The sequence below is a fragment of the Danaus plexippus genome (genome assembly GCF_018135715.1).
Source record: "Danaus plexippus chromosome 9 unlocalized genomic scaffold, MEX_DaPlex mxdp_26, whole genome shotgun sequence".
Lineage (NCBI taxonomy): Eukaryota > Metazoa > Arthropoda > Insecta > Lepidoptera > Nymphalidae > Danaus > Danaus plexippus.
In genome coordinates, this window is record NW_026869848.1 from 661,304 (window position 1) to 680,397 (window position 19,094).

Genomic DNA, 19,094 nt, shown 5'->3' on the forward strand with positions numbered 1-19,094 from the left:
AATAAATGCGTCGGATTTTTTTAAGGCAACAATTATCTTGAACATGTATTCTAGAACCAACTTGTAAGACTTCCATGGGTGTTTTACTATTGAGTTATGTTTACAGGCTGTTGTAGTCTCTTACTATGTTATACTTTTAATAAATAACATAGATACTAATACATTATTCTTGTATAGAATTAAAAATAATAGTACATGAAATAACATTTATCATCTAACGAATGAATTAACAAGATTTGGTTTAAATATATATTTTAATAAATGCCACATATACCTTTAAGCAGATAAATAGATTTTGTTCTGTACAGTTCACAAAAGATAAACACAATTCATACAGTAGCATCTTCTGACAGCGTCTCCATTTTTAATCTTAGGTTTCAAGTCTTACAAATAACAAAATAACCTATTTAAATATCTCTAGCACCCTAAACATTCATCTTACAACATCCATACGGTAGGCTTGAGAAATTATATTTCCGATGAGCTTAACGTAACTTTGCATTGACAATTCTAACGCTCAATGAAGCAATCAAATCTTTACAACTAAGGAACAGTTTATGATATAAATGTATGTTTATGACAGGCAAGATCTAGCTTTAAATTATGTACCTATATACATACTACATAATACGTATTTTTTATCATTACGATTAAAAAAAGCCTCAATATTTACTCACTATGAGCAGAAAATGTATATTATTTTTGTAAAATATTTCACATCATCATAACCATGTTTCTTATTTGTGTTTGCTTGGACGGTGGAATATACAAAATAAACAAATAAAATTTTAAAATACAATTACTTTCTTGATAATGTAATAAAAATGATAGGAAAATATCTCGCGAATAATTGGGAACGAACAGCATGTGCTGAACTTACAGCATTGCTGACTTAAAGTTAACGTAATTTTAAACAAATTTTTCTAGAAGATGTTATTTTATTTATTTTTATATTACTTTTAAAAATAAAAACTTTGGCAGCACAATAAAATCAGAAATAAAATATTTCTGGTACAATATATACATACATGTACAGAGATAAACGACACAGGACTAGAAAATAAATTAACTGCATACATCATTAAAACATTACCGGTTATTCTTAAATTTAATACTTTTTAAAATTGAAGAATCGAAGTGAGAAGCAAATAATAAGCTCAGTCCAAATTAAATGATTTTGCACAATTTTCAACTAATTTTAACAATGTATTAAAAAAATAATAAACTGACCTACATGTATTACTCGTACGTATAATAATATATTTAATAACTCTTACACGGAACAGTCAGCCTTCAAACTGACTCTATTTCCTAGGTCAAGAAATCTGGAGTCATCTTGCTCGAGAGATTTAGGTTTGGAAGTTTTTGATTCGATAGTCATAGGATGAGTTCCTCCCCTCCAACCCGAACTTCTGTTAGAGTAAGTCGATGATGTAACCGGCACTTTACGAGTTTGTTTGATCTTCAGTTTATTTAACCACAAATCTCTCGTCTTTTTGTTACCAACAACGAAAAATAGAAACAAAATCAAGCCCTGATATGTTGCCGTTAGCGTAAACAGATAGGCAAATACGACGTTAAATGCAAAGAGACCGAAAATCCAAGGCAAACCAAACAGAAATACCAACAGACAACTCACTGATGCGCAACGTAACGCTTCGTTTGAATCTCCGTGTCGTTGGATACCTCGTGATGCAAACACGGATCTTACTATTAAAGCGAATAGTATCCAGTTTATCACAAGTATAAAGCAATAGGAGCATAGACTGAGATCCATAGAGCTAGACCTGAAGGATAGCAGAATGAACCACTTGGTGATATTTCTTCGAAACGATTGGAATATGATTGCGGGGATACTGATAGAAGTATACCAATTATTGCACAGGGTGTACCCCAGGCAAAAGCAGATGCTCTAAGTAATTTGTGAGAAGCATCTCTTGTAAAAACAAGGACTAATCGCCGATACGAGAGAATAGCTGCTACTAACATCCAGCAAAATGAAGATAAAACAGAATAATGAAGAACAACGCCCATTAACATACACGGTACGTTGTATTCTTGGAATTTTGCAAAAATTACGACCAAAAAACTGAGAACAGATATAAATATAGCAATGCATAACTGTAACCATATTTTGTTGCTGAAATCTCGACGCCATGATCTGAACATAGCTGCCGTCACCCCCACAAAAGCTAAACCGAAAATGGACAAGCAACATCCTATAATTGTTAAAAGCTCTAACATATCTTCATCTCTTACAGTAAAAACCGTTCGAGGGAACAAAACTTCTGCGAAATGTGTCAGATGTGTACATCGACATGTACTTAACATTCCCGGTTGTGTGGCAGGAATTAATTTACAACCATCCTGTGACCAATATCCGGTCCCATTTCCCGTGAACTGCCAATACGCACACGCACGACTCTCATTTCTGTTTACATCAATTGTGATGGGACTAACGTGTATATCTATGACCTCGTCGTTATCGAACGTCGTTATATTTTCTATTTTCACGCTTAGAACTCTACTATTAACGGAGTACACGTTAGAGTTCGATGTAAAGGCACGGTCGTTCCGAAACACCACGAAAGACACTCGACGTGACGTCTCCGACAAGGATGAAGGCAGGTGAACAACTACTTCGTTGCGATCAGTTTCAAGATCTGTTGAATTGAGATCACCTGGAATTGAAATGCAGCTGGTATTAATATTTCATATTTACCAAATTCTAAATTTCGGGTTACTTAAATGTCTGTTATTTTCTAAGTTTTACTCTTTTCTGAATTATTTATTTGAAACAACTCTTTATTCAAAAACTATGAGTAAGCAATGCAACTCCACCTGTTGTTTTAATTTATATTATATGATGATAGCATGTTATTTGATGATTTTAATTATAAACGCATAAAATAAATCATATAAACATACCATTAAAAATTTGAAAGGCGTCATTAGTGAACATGTCGCTGTCTCTGGCAGCTATCTTCATGCCTCTAACGGGATGACTGGGTTCAGCGTCCGCTAGTACCAAAGCTATGTTGTTTCGGACCGCAGTAGCTGTTAGAGATCCATTTAAATTCACCGTCGTTCCTAAAGTATCTAGTAAATGTAGGAATTGGCTTGGTATTTCGAGACTTCCCCGTGATTCGAGAATATTGTCTATCTGAAATAGAAATAACATTTTAAAAAACTGATACTTTTGAAATATCCATTAGTATATATGCAGTAAAACAACCCCTAAGTGAGGAACTCTAAAAGCGTCTCATTAAAGTATTATTAGTAACCTGATTAAATACGTTGTCGATGTCCTTCACCATAACAGGTTCTGTGTTGTTGACAAGATTATCCAGATCTTCTATCACTCGATCCAGAAGTACCTCCGGCTGTAACGAATAGTTGCCAATTAAGTATTGGACGACTACGTCTGTGTGTGTGTGTGTGTGTGTGTGTGTGTGTGTGTGTGTGTGTGTGTGTGTGTGTGTGCGCAAGAGCGCGTGTGCTACCTGTGGCATTACTCGGTTAAGTATTCCACGCTTCCCAGTGTAATCAGTACATGATAATGAATGAGTTTGTTGCTTTTTTTTTTAATAATGAGACTTGATTAAAATTAACCATATATATAATGATTAAGATCAGTTATTATGCAATAAAATGTTTGTATTTAATCAATATTAAGCTACTTATGTAACCAAAGGTGAATTTTTCATTATATATTTTAGTAGTTCCAATATGAATGAATACTCATATATTTCTATGTAGTAACAATATGAATATTCTTCTCATTTCCTGATACACTGATTCCGGCAAGCGTTCTAATTTCCTCGTAGAATTGTTGGAAACAGATATATGTATTTTGTAGAAAGAAATTTTTTATTAGTAATTATAATTTTTAAATTTGTCACTTAATATTTTCCATATATTTTTTATTTATTTTAATATTTTCTTCTGCGATTTTAGTTGTCTTACCGGCACAGTAACAGCTTCCTCAGTTGTGGTAACGCTGGTGGTAGTAGGAGGGTAAGTGGTGGTAGTTACGGTGGTATCAGGGAAGGTAAGATCGGTTGTTAAAACACTTTCCGTGGTGAAATTATTGACATTATCAACTGTGTGCGTAGTCTCTGCGTTAACAGTACCATCTGTGGTAACTTCAGGAGTATTTCTGTCTGGGATAAAGCGAGATGTTTGCTTCCCAGTGAAATAGTTATCACTCTCCTCTGAACTCTCGCTTGTTTCTTCCTTGCCAGAGCTTGATGACTGGGTCTATATAATTGTTAGTCATTAGTTAATCATGCTATGAAAATAAATTAGTACAATCGTATTAACTTATATATATTAATGTATGCTATCATAAAGATTTTTTAAATAAACGAGCTTCAAATAAAAATATTATTGAAATACTTTTTAAACCCCATGGAAATGAAAAATTATATATTATAATGAAAGTGCGGTAAGGCAGTCAATGAGATGTTGAATGAACTTACTGAAGTTATTACTACTGATGGCATAACCATGGTGACGTCATCAATGCTGAGGGCCCTATGACCAGAATTCCTACAGTCAGTCCTCGCCGTGGTCACCCATTGAACACCTTCGTTGAAATTGCCTATACAAGTATGATTATGGCATCCAGACAATTTTGTCTCTCCTAAAATTATAATAAAATTGTTTTTGATATATATTATTTCTAAAGAACTGTTGAGGAAGAGCAGTGGCTAGATTTTGATACTTGCATGCTCTTGAATTAACTCATTACCGACGGATACAGAAAATTGTTAAAAATTTAAGCTCTTGTTCTATATCCATTGCATTAAACATTGTCTCATTGGTGACAAAATATAAAATACTCGTCCCTTGCAAGGTCAAGTAAAGCAATGAAACACGATTACTATTATAGTACCTCATATTGGATAATAACTATTTTACCGAGCAATAGTACCTACAGACGCATACACCCTCACAGAAAATATTTGCCTTAGACCTTTTATTACTTAATACAAAAAAAATCTAGTTGTGGCAATAATTTAAAGTTATACAAAGAATAACTACAAAACTTGTTTGGCATTGAATGTAATTGATGCTAATTAATGGATTTATTCTTATCTTGAATGATATAAGTGGCGTAAATTAGCGATCGTATAAGTGAAGTGAAAAATAATTGTTTTCAACAAACCTAAAGTCCCATCTGCAACAGTATCAAAACCCCTGCAATAATAAACAGACTTCATATAGAAGATCTTCAAGCCTTCCCAATAACCTGGAGGTACAGGTTTCATATCTGGATTTAATTCTACATGCACTAAAACTTTTCGAACATCCGGATACAGCCTCTTCAATTTTATGTTCAAGATTGCTTTATCTTTTCCTTTCAAACTAGGATTTGAATGTTTAAAAACTTTCAAAGTGTCCTCCGTCAAATTTGTATTCAACTCCCCAAATATCTGTTCGTACTTTGTTCGATAGAATATGTATTCTTTAATTTTGTTCTCACAGACTTCGTGCAAATAAACCTCCCAGTCCTTTCCAGTTAATCGTACGTAATGATCTAATTGAAATTTTATAGAGTATGTGTTAATGAGTGCCTCTTTGGCACGTAAAAATAGCACTTTATTGGACGCTGCTGGCTTAAAGTTCCTTGTGTTGGTGTGGATACACCAGTAATAGCCGTCCTGTTTGGGTGAGATTATGAACATATTTTTACCATCAATCCTCCGTTTGCTAACTTTCGTTATAATTGGTTTAACAGAATCCGTGTAGCACGAAATATCATCATCATGTAATGAAGCGTTTATAGTGAGAGTCATTCTATTATCCCTAGAAAAAGACGTATTCCTCATTTTAACTCCTTAGTATATTATGGTATGGCAAAAAGATATTTTTTATTGAGATATTCATTGCCTTTAGAATAAAACTAAATAAAAGATTACTTACTCATCTATAGCCAAGTGTAGACTGACATTCCTAACACCTAAATGCAACTCACAGATAACTTCATAAAAGATATACGATCCGTTGACAAGTGACCAGAAATCATTTTGCAGTCCACCCAGTAAAGTATCAGAGTTTTCAATAGTATCGTCGAAATTCCAATCACTTTGGGGTATCTGAAATCGTAAAGTTAATTTAAATAATGAAATAAATTTAGCATCACGTTTTTATCTCAAGTAAAATCTATTTTCTCCACGATTCAATTTTAATAGCATCAGCGTAAGACATGAATTATTCACTACCTTTTTAATTGAAAATAGTAAGTCTCACCTCCGAATGGTCCTGTATAGCGTCATATCTCAACAACGAAAGGTCATTGCTCATAATGATTCCTAACGGATATGTATGATTCATAAAAGATCCGCGAAATACCGGATGGTTGGAATATCTCCAACCCCGATGTAAAAGCGAAGCGCCATTTTTCCAACAAAGTTCTTTAGCTTGGTTCCAAGTAGCTCTTATAGCACCGCCTCCTACTCCGATCAAAGAGGTCAAACAAGTTGAATCAGGACTCCAGAAACGCACTGAATCTTTCAATTCCTGACAGCCTACAAGGGACTCTTCAGATTTGTACGGTCTTATGACACAGTAGCTATAATATCTTTTATTACAATTCACCAATGTGTAGTTACTTACAGGGTCTAGTATAAGACAAAGTTCTTCATCTTTATCTAACAACTCTATGCTTGTGGATATACCGTGTAAATCAAAGCTAATCACCTTTCCGTAGTTTTTGGAGAAGCTGGTGTCGTATAAGAAACCACCCGGGTACATGGACTTGTACTGCGTCCAGACTGCATGATCTGGTTTCGTAAAATTTGTCTCATGTATTAACTCTGATGAGTACAAGTTTCCAGCGCATTCTCTGTATTTTTCGTTAAATAATTCTGGACCTTTCCGTCTGTAGCAAAGAGGTCCTTCCTTCCTGAACAGCAGCGTAAAACCAATCGGACAATTCGGACCATAAACCTCTTTTCCAGAAACGAAATTTTCACAAATCCATAGCGAAAAAAGGAAAGTGAGTTTTAAAAACTTCGTAAATAAAGAAGTCATCTGAAAATAATTAAGAAGTCGATGTTATTATTAAATAAGTTACAAGGAAGTATATATTTTTGGAAGTATCATGTCTTATTAGTTTCTACACGGACATATTAAGTTGCCAGGTATGTAGATACTACTAATAGATTCTAGTGTTAAAGACAAATTTTTTTCTTTGTAAAATGGTAACGTATTGTTACGATTAAATCTAATTCTGATCGCCATGATGAACTACACTCGCGTAGGATTTTCTATCTTATCAGAGGGATATTGCCACTCAATATTACCGATATGCTTATACTCGATTATGTGAAGCAATTAGCAAATTACAACAAATATATATCTTCATATATAGCACAGTAAAATAGCTTCTAAAAATATCCGATGTGGAAACAGTATTTTAATAATAAAAAAATTAAAATATAATCACTGAGCCATCTCATTTCACGCCATCTACGAGCTTTGAATAAGTACAAGAATAATTAAAGTTTTATTGTTTCTTATAAAAACGCTGCAAAAGGAAAACAGAATATCATTTCATATTTTCCATTTCATAGATATTAAAACTATATTATAAAACAGTGTAAAATTTTAATCATCATAATTCTTAATATTCGCGTATAAATTGATTTAAATTACAATCGAGAGTGTGGGTGCACTACAGACAAAACTAGCAAGCTAAAATAACAGTCGAATCTTAGTGACTCATCACTTAACCTTCGATGTTGTCTTTTGTAAGTAACAAATATTTTTATATCGTTTAATAACTAGCCTACCAACAGACATCAGCTTCAAATACGATCATAATGTAATCAAAATACACAACATCATTGGTATAATTTTCAACGTTATTAGATCTATGCGTTCCTGAAATTCAATGAAAAATACTTCGACTGTATTAACATTTAATACGATTGTACTTTTTTTTCGTTGTAAACAAAGAAATAAAATCTAGAAAACGCAAGTATTCGCTTAGAAAATCCTATAAAATTGTTCAATCGTTCACATCGTTATAATTGGGCACGCATGAGTAGGCTCCGCCGAGAAGCGTTGTGAATTTCACTCGGTAACCAAACATTATCTAATTTTATTGCTTCCATATCAATTACGTATTATAAAAGAATACTTTTACTGTTTAGAAAATATACGGCCATTGTATTTCGCTGCTGTTTGATATTATTGCTTAATTTTGTTAGTCGACGACCGTCTCGAAGCGTCACTCGAACGGCCCTTAATGCAAGTAACAAAAGGTCAAGACCCAGCCAATGAGACAGATTGGGCGACAGTCACCTTGTTCCGAGATCTAAGTGATGTAACAATTGTAGTTCACTTATTAACATTACCCACTCGCCTTGACATAAAACAACAGTCATTTAGACACAATAATATAGAAAATATTATTTATCTCAAAATGTTTAGAGCAATGACTGCTGTTATCTGATTTAATACTTAAATTGATCAAATTACTCATATCAAATAACCAGACACCATGTAGTAATATAAAGTTTTGGTGTTGTTACTCAAACTAACACATTATTTTACATAAACTAACATTACATATATTTATATAATTAAACAGCCAGCTAACCTTTTAGAACAAGATGCCAAGCTGTTCAAGTACCTATATGTCGATCCGAGATGTCTTCGTTAGGGTACATCTTACTGATTTCCTTGCAATGGATCTTCCTCTACTTCCTCGAACCTGAAGAGAAAATAACAATTAGCTATTCCGTAACACCAAATACATTTGAATGTAACTAAGTTTTTCATATTCTACTCGTTTTTATATTATTTTATAACTACATAATCCCGACGTTTCGCTTTTACAACAACCGTGATGACAAAATGTGTGAATTTCATGACGGAAGTGTCTAAATAGTGAAAAAAATTAGTTTCATTTGTAATATATAACCGCGAAAAACTACGTATCATTACGTAATACATTCTATTGACCCGTGTCTCTCATTAGAACTCGAAATAACCTATAAACCTTAGATGTGATCCGAAGATTGACTTAAGGAAGTTCTGAAAAATTACAGCTATGGCGTGATTTAGAATACTTATCGCTATAAAAGACTTCAATTAACCTTTAGGGCGTTAATTATAGTATTTATTATCTGCCTCGTTCTGATAATTTGTGATAATTTGATTTAAAGACAAATCATTGAGGCGACATTCGAATTTAACTTCCTGCGAATGCATTTTAAAGTAATTTTTATTCCTGAATCAGAAATGCCATCTTAATTTACTCATTCTCTTTAAAACAATTAAATAATATACTTGTTTGTAATATATAAATAAAAACAATATGTATTTTTAGATTAAAACATAAATATATGTCTTTGACCCGATCCAAATACTTAGTTAAACGGATTTCAATTTAAAATCTGTACCTTTGATGTTTGAAATCAAGCCTTTTTTTATAATTTTTCATAAAAAAAAAAAACCTACACAGCCTTGAGTCATTACGTGATAAAGATGGCTACTTAGTGGCTTTTTTCATTTGTTTTATCCGTCAAAAAAAACTACAATCAATCTCACATAAAATATAATTATGACTATTAAATATAATATATAACTTCATAAAATTTAGTTTCGTGGTAATAAGAGCGACTTAAGGTCTAGATTGTATCGTGAAGCAATGTACGTGAACCCTCAGTATTCAAATAAATAAACATTTTACAGTTTTTATTCTGGTGTCATTTAACCCGTAACATTAACTAGCGAAATCAAAGCATCATTTATTATCCAATTGCGAGCACGTTTCATTGCTTTTTCTTATTAAATATGTACCAAAAAATAGCAGGGTGTGTCTGTAAGTACTGGGCGCAGCGCATCGAAAAACAAATGAACTATTTTATTGCCCTCCTAAATTGGACGGGCAATGTTTTGGAGATCTTCCATGGATTACTTACGCTATAAACAAACAAACACCTACATCTTCACTTGACTTAGTATCAAATCGATTCATGATTAAAATTTTTACTAGTTTGTGGACCCATACTTGATTCATTGTAATGTTTATCTCGTCACTACCTCTGAAGCTATCAATTCATTTTCAAATTATTTCTTCTTGACAGTTGCCAAGTTTTTTTTATAAAAAAAAAGCGTAATTACAAATACAGTGCCTATATAGAACAACAAATATCAATTTCACCTAACACTTATTGTTATTTAAATAAGATAAGGACGTTTTCTTACGTCATATTAAGAGTTATCGCGAGCCGCATAAAGATCTGTGGTGTACTTCAAGTATGTGACATTTAGATAAGATTTGCTAAATTTAAATTCATTAAATCTAGTGCGTATATTTAACAATTTACTATATAAGTGGCTTAGATTATTATTTATATATTTTCTTATTGTCTGGAAAAATATTACTGGAGTCTTTAAAGAAAAACAATCTTTATATCATTTGACAAACTCCTTGTCTTCCAGCACAGTATTCAAAGTTATATAATTGGTTACAATAAACAAAAAGGTTGACATTGGCAAAACATTCCACAGACTATTAAATCTAAGTGAACGAAGCCATAGCCAAAAAAAAATCGCTTACTGGCAGTGTAAATAAAAGGTGACTAAAAACCATTTCGAAAATATACTTTCTTTTAAACTGTTATCAGGCGAGTGAGTGAATGTTGGCTGCCATAGATTTACTTGAATAATAACTATTTATAGTCCAGAATAAACTGAATTGACAGTCACTGATGATAGGTGTGAAAATTTTACTTCCTGCTCTATCGTTCAGCTATACGATGAAATAACATTCTAGGGGATTATTTCTGTGAAATATCTGTGACAGTTTATTTTACCTACATTTTATTATATTTTAAAGACGAAAGAAAATTTATATTCTCTTAAAATAAACCATTATTGAAAGGGTTTTTTATAGTTTCCAAATATGCATGTTTTTAGTTACCGTAACTTAAAAAAGGCATTGGTAGTTTACAATCTGAGCAATAAGTCGTAAGATCAAATTGATATAACGATTTTTTTAAACGACACAGATAGGCAACAAAACAAGCGGAAACGTCCGGAACCTTGCAATCAAATCAGCAACTATAACATTGTTAGTATTTTGTTCCGGACGACAAAATGCTAAATATCTCTAAAATCCACCTTCAGCTGGTGTAAACGGCGCCCCGATCGTAACAGTGTCTAAATTTGGTTTATACGCTTGTGAATTCCATTGAATGGTCAAGTGAAGTCTCGTTATAAGATTATTGTTCCGCGAGAAAAGGTTGCATGATGCAGTGGTTTACTGCAAATATGATGTATTTAATTTGGTATAGTATTTATAATTTTGAAATAAATTTCGATTGTCAAAAACAAATTTCTATGTTTACCGGAAACGACTTGTGTTATTCGTTATATGGACGATTAATATCTTTGGAATTTTTCAGCCGTCTTTTGAAAAATCGAAAAAATTGGAGCCGAGAAAGAGACCGATTCATTGATTTTTAGTAAAATAAATATTATATGTCAATCTGTTATTATCCAATATGATCAGCTGTCTAAATAAAATATTGTGAACTTCGTTGGGAAATTTAAATTCATTTATTGTGTTACACACTACCAGACACAAATAATAAGGTCTTTCGTTCATTTAACCTTTTTATTATAATATAATACTTGTAGCAAATTATTATATCTTTGATAAATCGTGTTATATAATTATTACTTGTATTCATTAACTATTAATTTGCAAAAACTAGCTTCCATGTGATTGGCTTACAATGTGCGTTTTCAAAGATGGATCTATTAAAATACCTCTTTATCAAAATCTTTATCATTGTTAACAAAAAATCAACAATTAATGTAAGTCATCCCAAAACTGTATTAAAAAAACGGTATTTTATAACAATAGACCTAATTTTTACAACAGAACCAGTTTTCTCACGACGCTTTACTTCCATGAGAGTTTAGTTACTTATTATTCAAACAAAGGACAATTAATTACTGTTTGTAAACCTTCAGAGCATTTAAAACAGTTATTTTAATGGGTGAGAGTTTAAATCTAAGGAAAATTTGTTGAATATCTAATTGCATTGTTGTATTTAGTTAAAGCTAATAATTAAATATGATTTTATATAATTCTAGTATTTTTTTTACATAATTAAGGTCAATTAGTATCTAAACCACGTGAAGGCAAAAGCTATTACTTAGAAACAACGAGGCTAAACTTACGAAGATCTCTAACACAAGGTCACAGATATATACACGTGAAATATGTAAAATCATTTCATACGTAGATACTTTTTTTTTAAAACAAAATGACCTTTAAATTACGCATTTTAACAGTGTTTTATTGATAGACGTTAAACATTTTTTATGTCGCCTTCCTCTGGACATTATAGTACACTAGTTCGTGTATTCCCGGCAGTATTAACAGTCGGCTTGCAATTAAACAGACGCCGTGAAATCACATTCATTGTGAGCTTTCCGATATTTATTGTACACTCGTACTTACTGTGAACGATTTAAAAGAAATGATATTAGCAACGTCTCCCGGACTCTCCCGGACACGGATGTTATGACGATATCTCATAATATATTCTAATCATCTTAAAGGATAAATATCTTGCATTTTTTTTTTGTTTTTTTTTTATATTAAATTTTTCACAGCGTCCAATATTTATTTCGTGTTGGTCATGACATTGGCTTTATAGATGAATGAAAAATCTTTAAGAGTAGTTCATAGAAATGAAATATTTATATCTTTATTCCTATTATTATGTCTAGTTGTACGTCCGTTCACACGTGATGCTGTAAATATAATGTTATGTCAGAATTAGTTAGATCGTGAGAGTCGAGAAGAAAGCAAATTCTTGCCGCTTCAATGAATTTGAACAGAAAAAATAAATGCTTGTCTATGATTCTGTCATTATTTTAATCCTCGTTTAGTTGAGTGATCATTTAAAATTTAAATCTTGTACTGCATGGGACGTTTTTTGTGATCCGTTAAACAAACACACCTCTCCATAAACACGTCAGACTTTTGACATGTTTATATAGAATACAATTTTTATATTTTAAATTAATGTACAAGTTATAAGTATAAATACAAACAAGAGCGATATTGTTTTTTAATTAATAATTACAAAAAAAACTTTTCCCTAAATGTCGATGTTATCGGAGCCAAGTTTTTGTGAAGGATAGAAAAATTTTAAATATACTTTAGCCTTACCTGGATGATTCTTGGTAATCATTATATTTATAAGATAAAATATAAACTAAGCAGTTGACAAATAATGAATTTCTGATAACTCTGTTTACCCAATGACGCGTTCAGCACACGTTACGACAATGTTCGCTTTACCTAACTCGCATGTTTTACAATCACATGAGAATTAATCATCAGATTTTAATGCTTTTTTTTTCTTATCAGTAAAATTTTCAACTTACACATGCTATTCTGTACATCAAATACAGTTTTTGTTGTGAAGCAAGTGCGGTTGTAATATATTTCCATAGTAATATGTAATGCTGCTGTAGTCGTTATACCCTTCTAATAAGTAAAAGAATTAATTTTAATTTATTTTACTAAAGTATTATATATTTAGTTTATGTATGTATCTATATCATTACATCGATCTGATTCATTAAAATGATTGAGAAATTCAACATATGATAGATTAAGGAATTTCTCATTGAAAATTTTTAATATATTTGTAGGAAAAAACAGTGACATCATTAAAAAAGAATTTGTTACAATTTAGTTGTTATGTGATATTGAAACAATGTATATATATATATATATATATATATACATATATATATATAATAGGTTTGTAAGTGTTTACATTTGCAGGCTGGTTGGTTTCCGACCTTTTCCGTTTTAAAGCGGTTTAAATTTTTGGGTAGAAGATATAATAAATTGTTATTTGAATTACATTAATAAAAACAATAATAATTTCTTAAGAACGAAAAGGAAACTTTAAAAATTTTTATTCTAACTACGAACTGGAAAAAAAGAGGAAATAACTAAAAAGTGTTTTTTTTGTTTCATCACGGTTATATCTTGACTTTGAGGCGCTATTAGTGAGGTGGTTGAGAATGTGTCTTTCAAGAATATGATTTTTTTATAAGCACTGGACGATATCGATCTTTGAAGACGATTTCTTTTACACTTTCACGACTGTTATCTTGCTAGTAAAAGTGTTTTATCAACATATCAAATAACTCCGTAATAATCTTGATAGAGAGCTGATTTTTAATTATTAATTAATGTTAAAGACAGGCGTGATTAAATGGGTTGGTAGAAATACGTGTTAAACGATCGGTTCACTCTGCAAACTTTTACAAACAGATATTAGATAATTAACGTAAAGATTGTACAGTATCAAGAAATTACTGAGATCTAAGATTTTCGCGAGTATTCATTTAAATAATACTAGTTTCATTAAAAAGAAATTACTGGCTATGATGATATTTAGAAGCAACGTCACACACACAGCGAGAAAAATTGTCTGTAATATAAAAGTAGCGGCCCGCAAAATTAAGTCCCAAACAGCAGAACCATCTTATTGACAGTCGAAGACAGGTCAAAAGATGAAGTCGAAATTAATTCTACTCGTTTCCTTCAACGATAATTCTGATCGTAACTACATTGTTACTAAATTAACACATTGCAGTTATAATTACGGTACGTACAACACTCATTAACACTGGAGAGAGGCTGTATCGTTGATACACTGTTTGTTTTTATTTCTATAAAGATTTAAGCCATATTTAAGTACGTAGTAATTACGAACAATTACCTCAAGAGTGCACTGAAATGTCAAGAGAGTAATTACGCGTTTATAAACAGTACACTTGATCGCCCAGTTATTATATATTTTAATGGCAAATAAGACGGATATCCGGGTTTTTACTGTGTCTGTATTTATAAATATAATTCGACATTGTCCCAAAAGGTGCTTAACTGCCAGTACCCGACTACTTTAGGAATCAATAGTAATCTTATTTTAACAAGTGAGCGGTTTTTTTTTTAAATTTCCGATTTATCATATTTGTAAAGAAATATTCGAATTTGTATTATGATATAATATTAGTTATATTTTTTAACTAAAATGTCGACCTTGGAATCTTAGACCAGTAGCATTTTTTTATTATTTTCATTCTAAACATAACATAATATTTAAGCATAAAGCCAGCACTTTTTGTAATAAAAAGCGAAACTTTAAATTGTTTGTACTATAACCTCCTTAATTTATCTCTTGATAATGACGCACAGAATAAAATACACATCATTATAATGCAATCAGAGAAAAATATTTAATCTTCTGAAACAATGTATCTAGCACTGAATGTACGTTTGTTGCTCTTTCACTCCAAACCGCTTAACCTATTTTGATGAAACTTTACAGTAAAACAGCTTACATATCAGGATATAGGCATTTCTTGCGAAAATTACATGCGGTTCCCGCAAGTTCCAGCCACGACAGTTGTATTGCTTTTGAAGTTTCGTGTCATAGACTACATATGTCGCCGACGATCGTTTAACTTAGCATTTATTTCACTTTATATATATATCTGTTATCCAAATTCCGACGTCCATACGAACGAAATAATAGAATAGATAATTGTATCTATTTATTTAAAGCCACTGACTGAAAAAAAACGCATGAAGTAATTAAGAGGATTGTTTTATTATCTTGAAAGACGTCAGGAGGATGGAAACTTAGGATATTGATGCCAAAATGATTTGCAACCTTCATGTAATTCCGGAACTTGCTATAGTTACTGCTGTGTCCTTCATAAATGCAGTATCTTTGTACATTTAACGATTTCAGCTGACGCAAAACTGTGTATAATTATGATTGTTAAGATTTAACTCAATGTTAAACCAAAGAATTGTTTTTCATAGTTAAAGGAGAGAACAGATAAAAGATAAGGAACCGGCTACATGTGTTATCACAGCAATGTACTATACAATATGAAACAATAACTTAGTAAGATGGAGATAATTTTTATGGACGGTTTATGAAATAGAATGCCAACACGCTCACACCTAAACAAATGTTTATAGAGATAGAAAGAGGTGAGTATATTTAAAATTAAACTAATTTAATAATTTTAATTATAACTGAAAGCAGCGGTAATAGTGCTTAATGATATTCGTAGTTTCGTAAACATGCATACAAACAACATGAACGCATCAAGTGGCTCAAGATAACATGTTGAAAATTTACATAAAAATTAATAATTTCAAACTTGTGAAATTAAATTCAGACCGATTAATTTATATTCATATAAAAATCTGTACAAAAACTTATTTTTTGTGAATTTCGTACTTACTTCACGAATGTCCGTTTAATTCATTGATAATATATGACTTTAAGTACTATCTAGTAAGGAAGTAATGTCTACCAATGAAGTAAATTTTTAGAGAGAGCTGTTCGTATTATTCAGTAACGTTTATTTTTTTACGTTTCAAGCGCATCATGTTACCTTTTACAATTTTGATAAATATTATGTACTGGTTGTATTGTATACAGATATATATATATGTGTGTTTGTGTATATATCGTTTCGCTTGCAATACAAAAGATGTTTTGAACACAAAATTTTTTCGCTTTAAAAATACTATATTACGAATAAGTCAAAAGTAACGTAATAAAATTAACTAGCTATGAATTATTTAATTTATTCATTTGGATCCATTTTTTCTTAATTAAATTAACTTGTCTTTTACTTGTATATAAATTTAAAGTAAATATATTTAGGCACAACAAACCCTTGCCAAAATAAAACTAGTATGTTTTTTTATCTCCGTACTTAATTAAACGTAATAGTTTTTTACCTTGTTTAAATAACAAAATCCATAAACACTTTCACTATTCACTCCGCAATGGGTACATTAACAAAGTTATCTTCGGTACATGAAAAATAAATCGTCACGTCAAATTTACGGAATGTTTAACGTGTCGCTGTGACGAATGGAAGCGCGTCAACACCGCCGGGGAACGCTGAGTACACTAACGATATCTTACACAAAACGTAATCTACGTTGCAATTTCACGTGAATAACGGAACGAGAAGCAATCTGTACGCCAGCCTATGAATGTCCAATCAAGACAATATGTTTTTTCTCATTTTTTTCTTGTCCGCATACGAATTTTATTAGAAAATGGCAATATATTATAAACATCAAAAAGAAACTTAACAAATTTTAATCTAACAGATACTTGTGTAAAAAAAAACGTTAAAGCAATATCTTTCAAAGTAAATAATAAAGTAGATAAAACATATGTGAATAACATTAATTAGAAAATAATATTCAATACAAGGGAATTATCTATATCATCGCGTGTTGCAATTATTAATTTTATAGTAGGCGTAGAAAATTACGAGAAGCTGACAATGAGGCTATTGTCTTCGGTAATCACATCACATCCTCCGACGCTAATGACTGGTTCTATCAGGCGGTATTACGTTTGTAATTTTTATATATTATCTGTTAATTTAATAACAAATTAATTAAGCGATCAAAAATACATTTCCAATGGAACATAATGTATGTGACTCTTATTTTCATATATTTCTTAATGAGATGTAATATGATGTAAACGCGGACGAGGAGAGTTTGCGGAGGAATGTTTAGATAAACAAAATATTAGACGAATCTCGAGGAACATAGTCGATTTCTTTTAAACCGGAGGAAACAAAACCAATGGAACGGGGAATCAAACAAAATCTTACAGAACTTAAATGAAAAATAAAATAAAAATTGAATTTCTTTCAGATTTAAACAAGTACGAGTTTCATGGAATTAAAATTTCGACTTTAAAAATACCTCTTGATGATTTACTAATTCTCCAAACAGCAACAATATTCATCCACGATTTGACGCAGCGTACGTACCCCGAGTTAAACATAACTGCGCTTTGATGGTGTCATACAAAAAGGTATATTATTGAAGCCATGACTTGAATTATTTCTAAAAGTATTCAGTAACAAACGCTAACCAGCAGATTTCTTATGAAACGTTAATGAGCCAACAAATATTATTGCCATGGCCCTGTAATCGTTGCCATAATTTAAATATCAATGGCGTAATTGTGGAACCATTACTAATTCCACTGTTAGCAAATGGTAAGCCCTGTTAATAATTTTTAGACTCTAGATGCTTTGAATGATATTTGAAAAATTATTAGCTACTTTCTATAACCGTTAGGTTTAAAGGAAATAATTGAAATACCGCAGTTTGATTAACCTAAATATTCTTCACAATGATATAAATTGTACTTGAAAAATATCGTTATTGTAAAATGTTTATCTTAGAGGAATGGCACAGGTTGTTAGCCATTTTTTTTTAAATGTTATGATACAATCAAGTAAATCAAATTACTTTCGGATACAGGCTGGAAAAAAAATAGAATTATAAGTTAAAAACGTAAAGCTAAAGATTAAATAATTTACGAAGAATTCGAATTTTTTTCAAATTAAGTTAGAAGTGCAACAGAACTTTATATGTTCAAGACGTTTCCGAAGATTATGCGTTCTACAGCAAACAAAAAAGGTTGTAAAAAAAAGGTTAAAATCAAACTCAACTCTTATAATAGTTGTCGATTTGTTTATCATATTATCTTTAATATAAACTAAAATTACTTTCATCGTATCTCTTTGTGAAATATAAAGTTATTATCGGAAGAAAATTTTATCGTACGTCGACGGAGTATTTCACAAAATTTATCTTATTTTATCTAACGTAAGCTTTGACATGTGAAAGACTTTTTTACAGATTAAAGGAACATGATCCAATTTCGCAATACTTGGGCTCAAGCATCCCAGTTTTTGAGATACCATTGAGAAGCTGACAGATAAAATCTGTGGGAAGAACTCATAAGTACATCACGTATTTATTTATTTATTTATGTACTAAAAGTAAAAATAGTTACATTATTATATAGAACTATTATAAGATTATATTATTATAAAAGAAATGTGAGGCACGAAGGATAACTTATCTCTTAAAAGAGCCCTACCAAAACCCTTTTGATAGAGGAAACTAAAAAATTAATGTGATGATTTCTTTGCAATGTATAATTAATTATAGAGACAAAACC

At 31.2% G+C, this 19,094-nt stretch overlaps 1 protein-coding gene and 1 long non-coding RNA gene across 2 annotated transcripts; both read right to left on the reverse strand.

The window, feature by feature from the left end:
• Window positions 1-31: 31 nt before the first annotated feature.
• Window positions 32-17,008, reverse strand: LOC116767489 (adhesion G-protein coupled receptor G2-like). The gene is given in 11 exon segments (XM_032657826.2): window positions 32-1,749; window positions 1,752-2,681; window positions 2,929-3,163; window positions 3,285-3,383; window positions 3,967-4,260; window positions 4,482-4,645; window positions 5,171-5,811; window positions 5,929-6,101; window positions 6,256-7,038; window positions 8,612-8,725; window positions 16,829-17,008. Coding segments are annotated over 9 exon segments (3,795 nt in total). The 5' UTR covers window positions 8,612-8,725; window positions 16,829-17,008; the 3' UTR covers window positions 32-1,273.
• LOC133320148 (uncharacterized) lies at window positions 11,620-13,378 on the reverse strand. Its single transcript, XR_009753596.1, has 2 exons — window positions 13,211-13,378; window positions 11,620-12,492 (listed from the first exon to the last, which is right to left on the reverse strand). It is a non-coding gene; the product is annotated as an uncharacterized LOC133320148 (long non-coding RNA).
• Window positions 17,009-19,094: the final 2,086 nt, after the last annotated feature.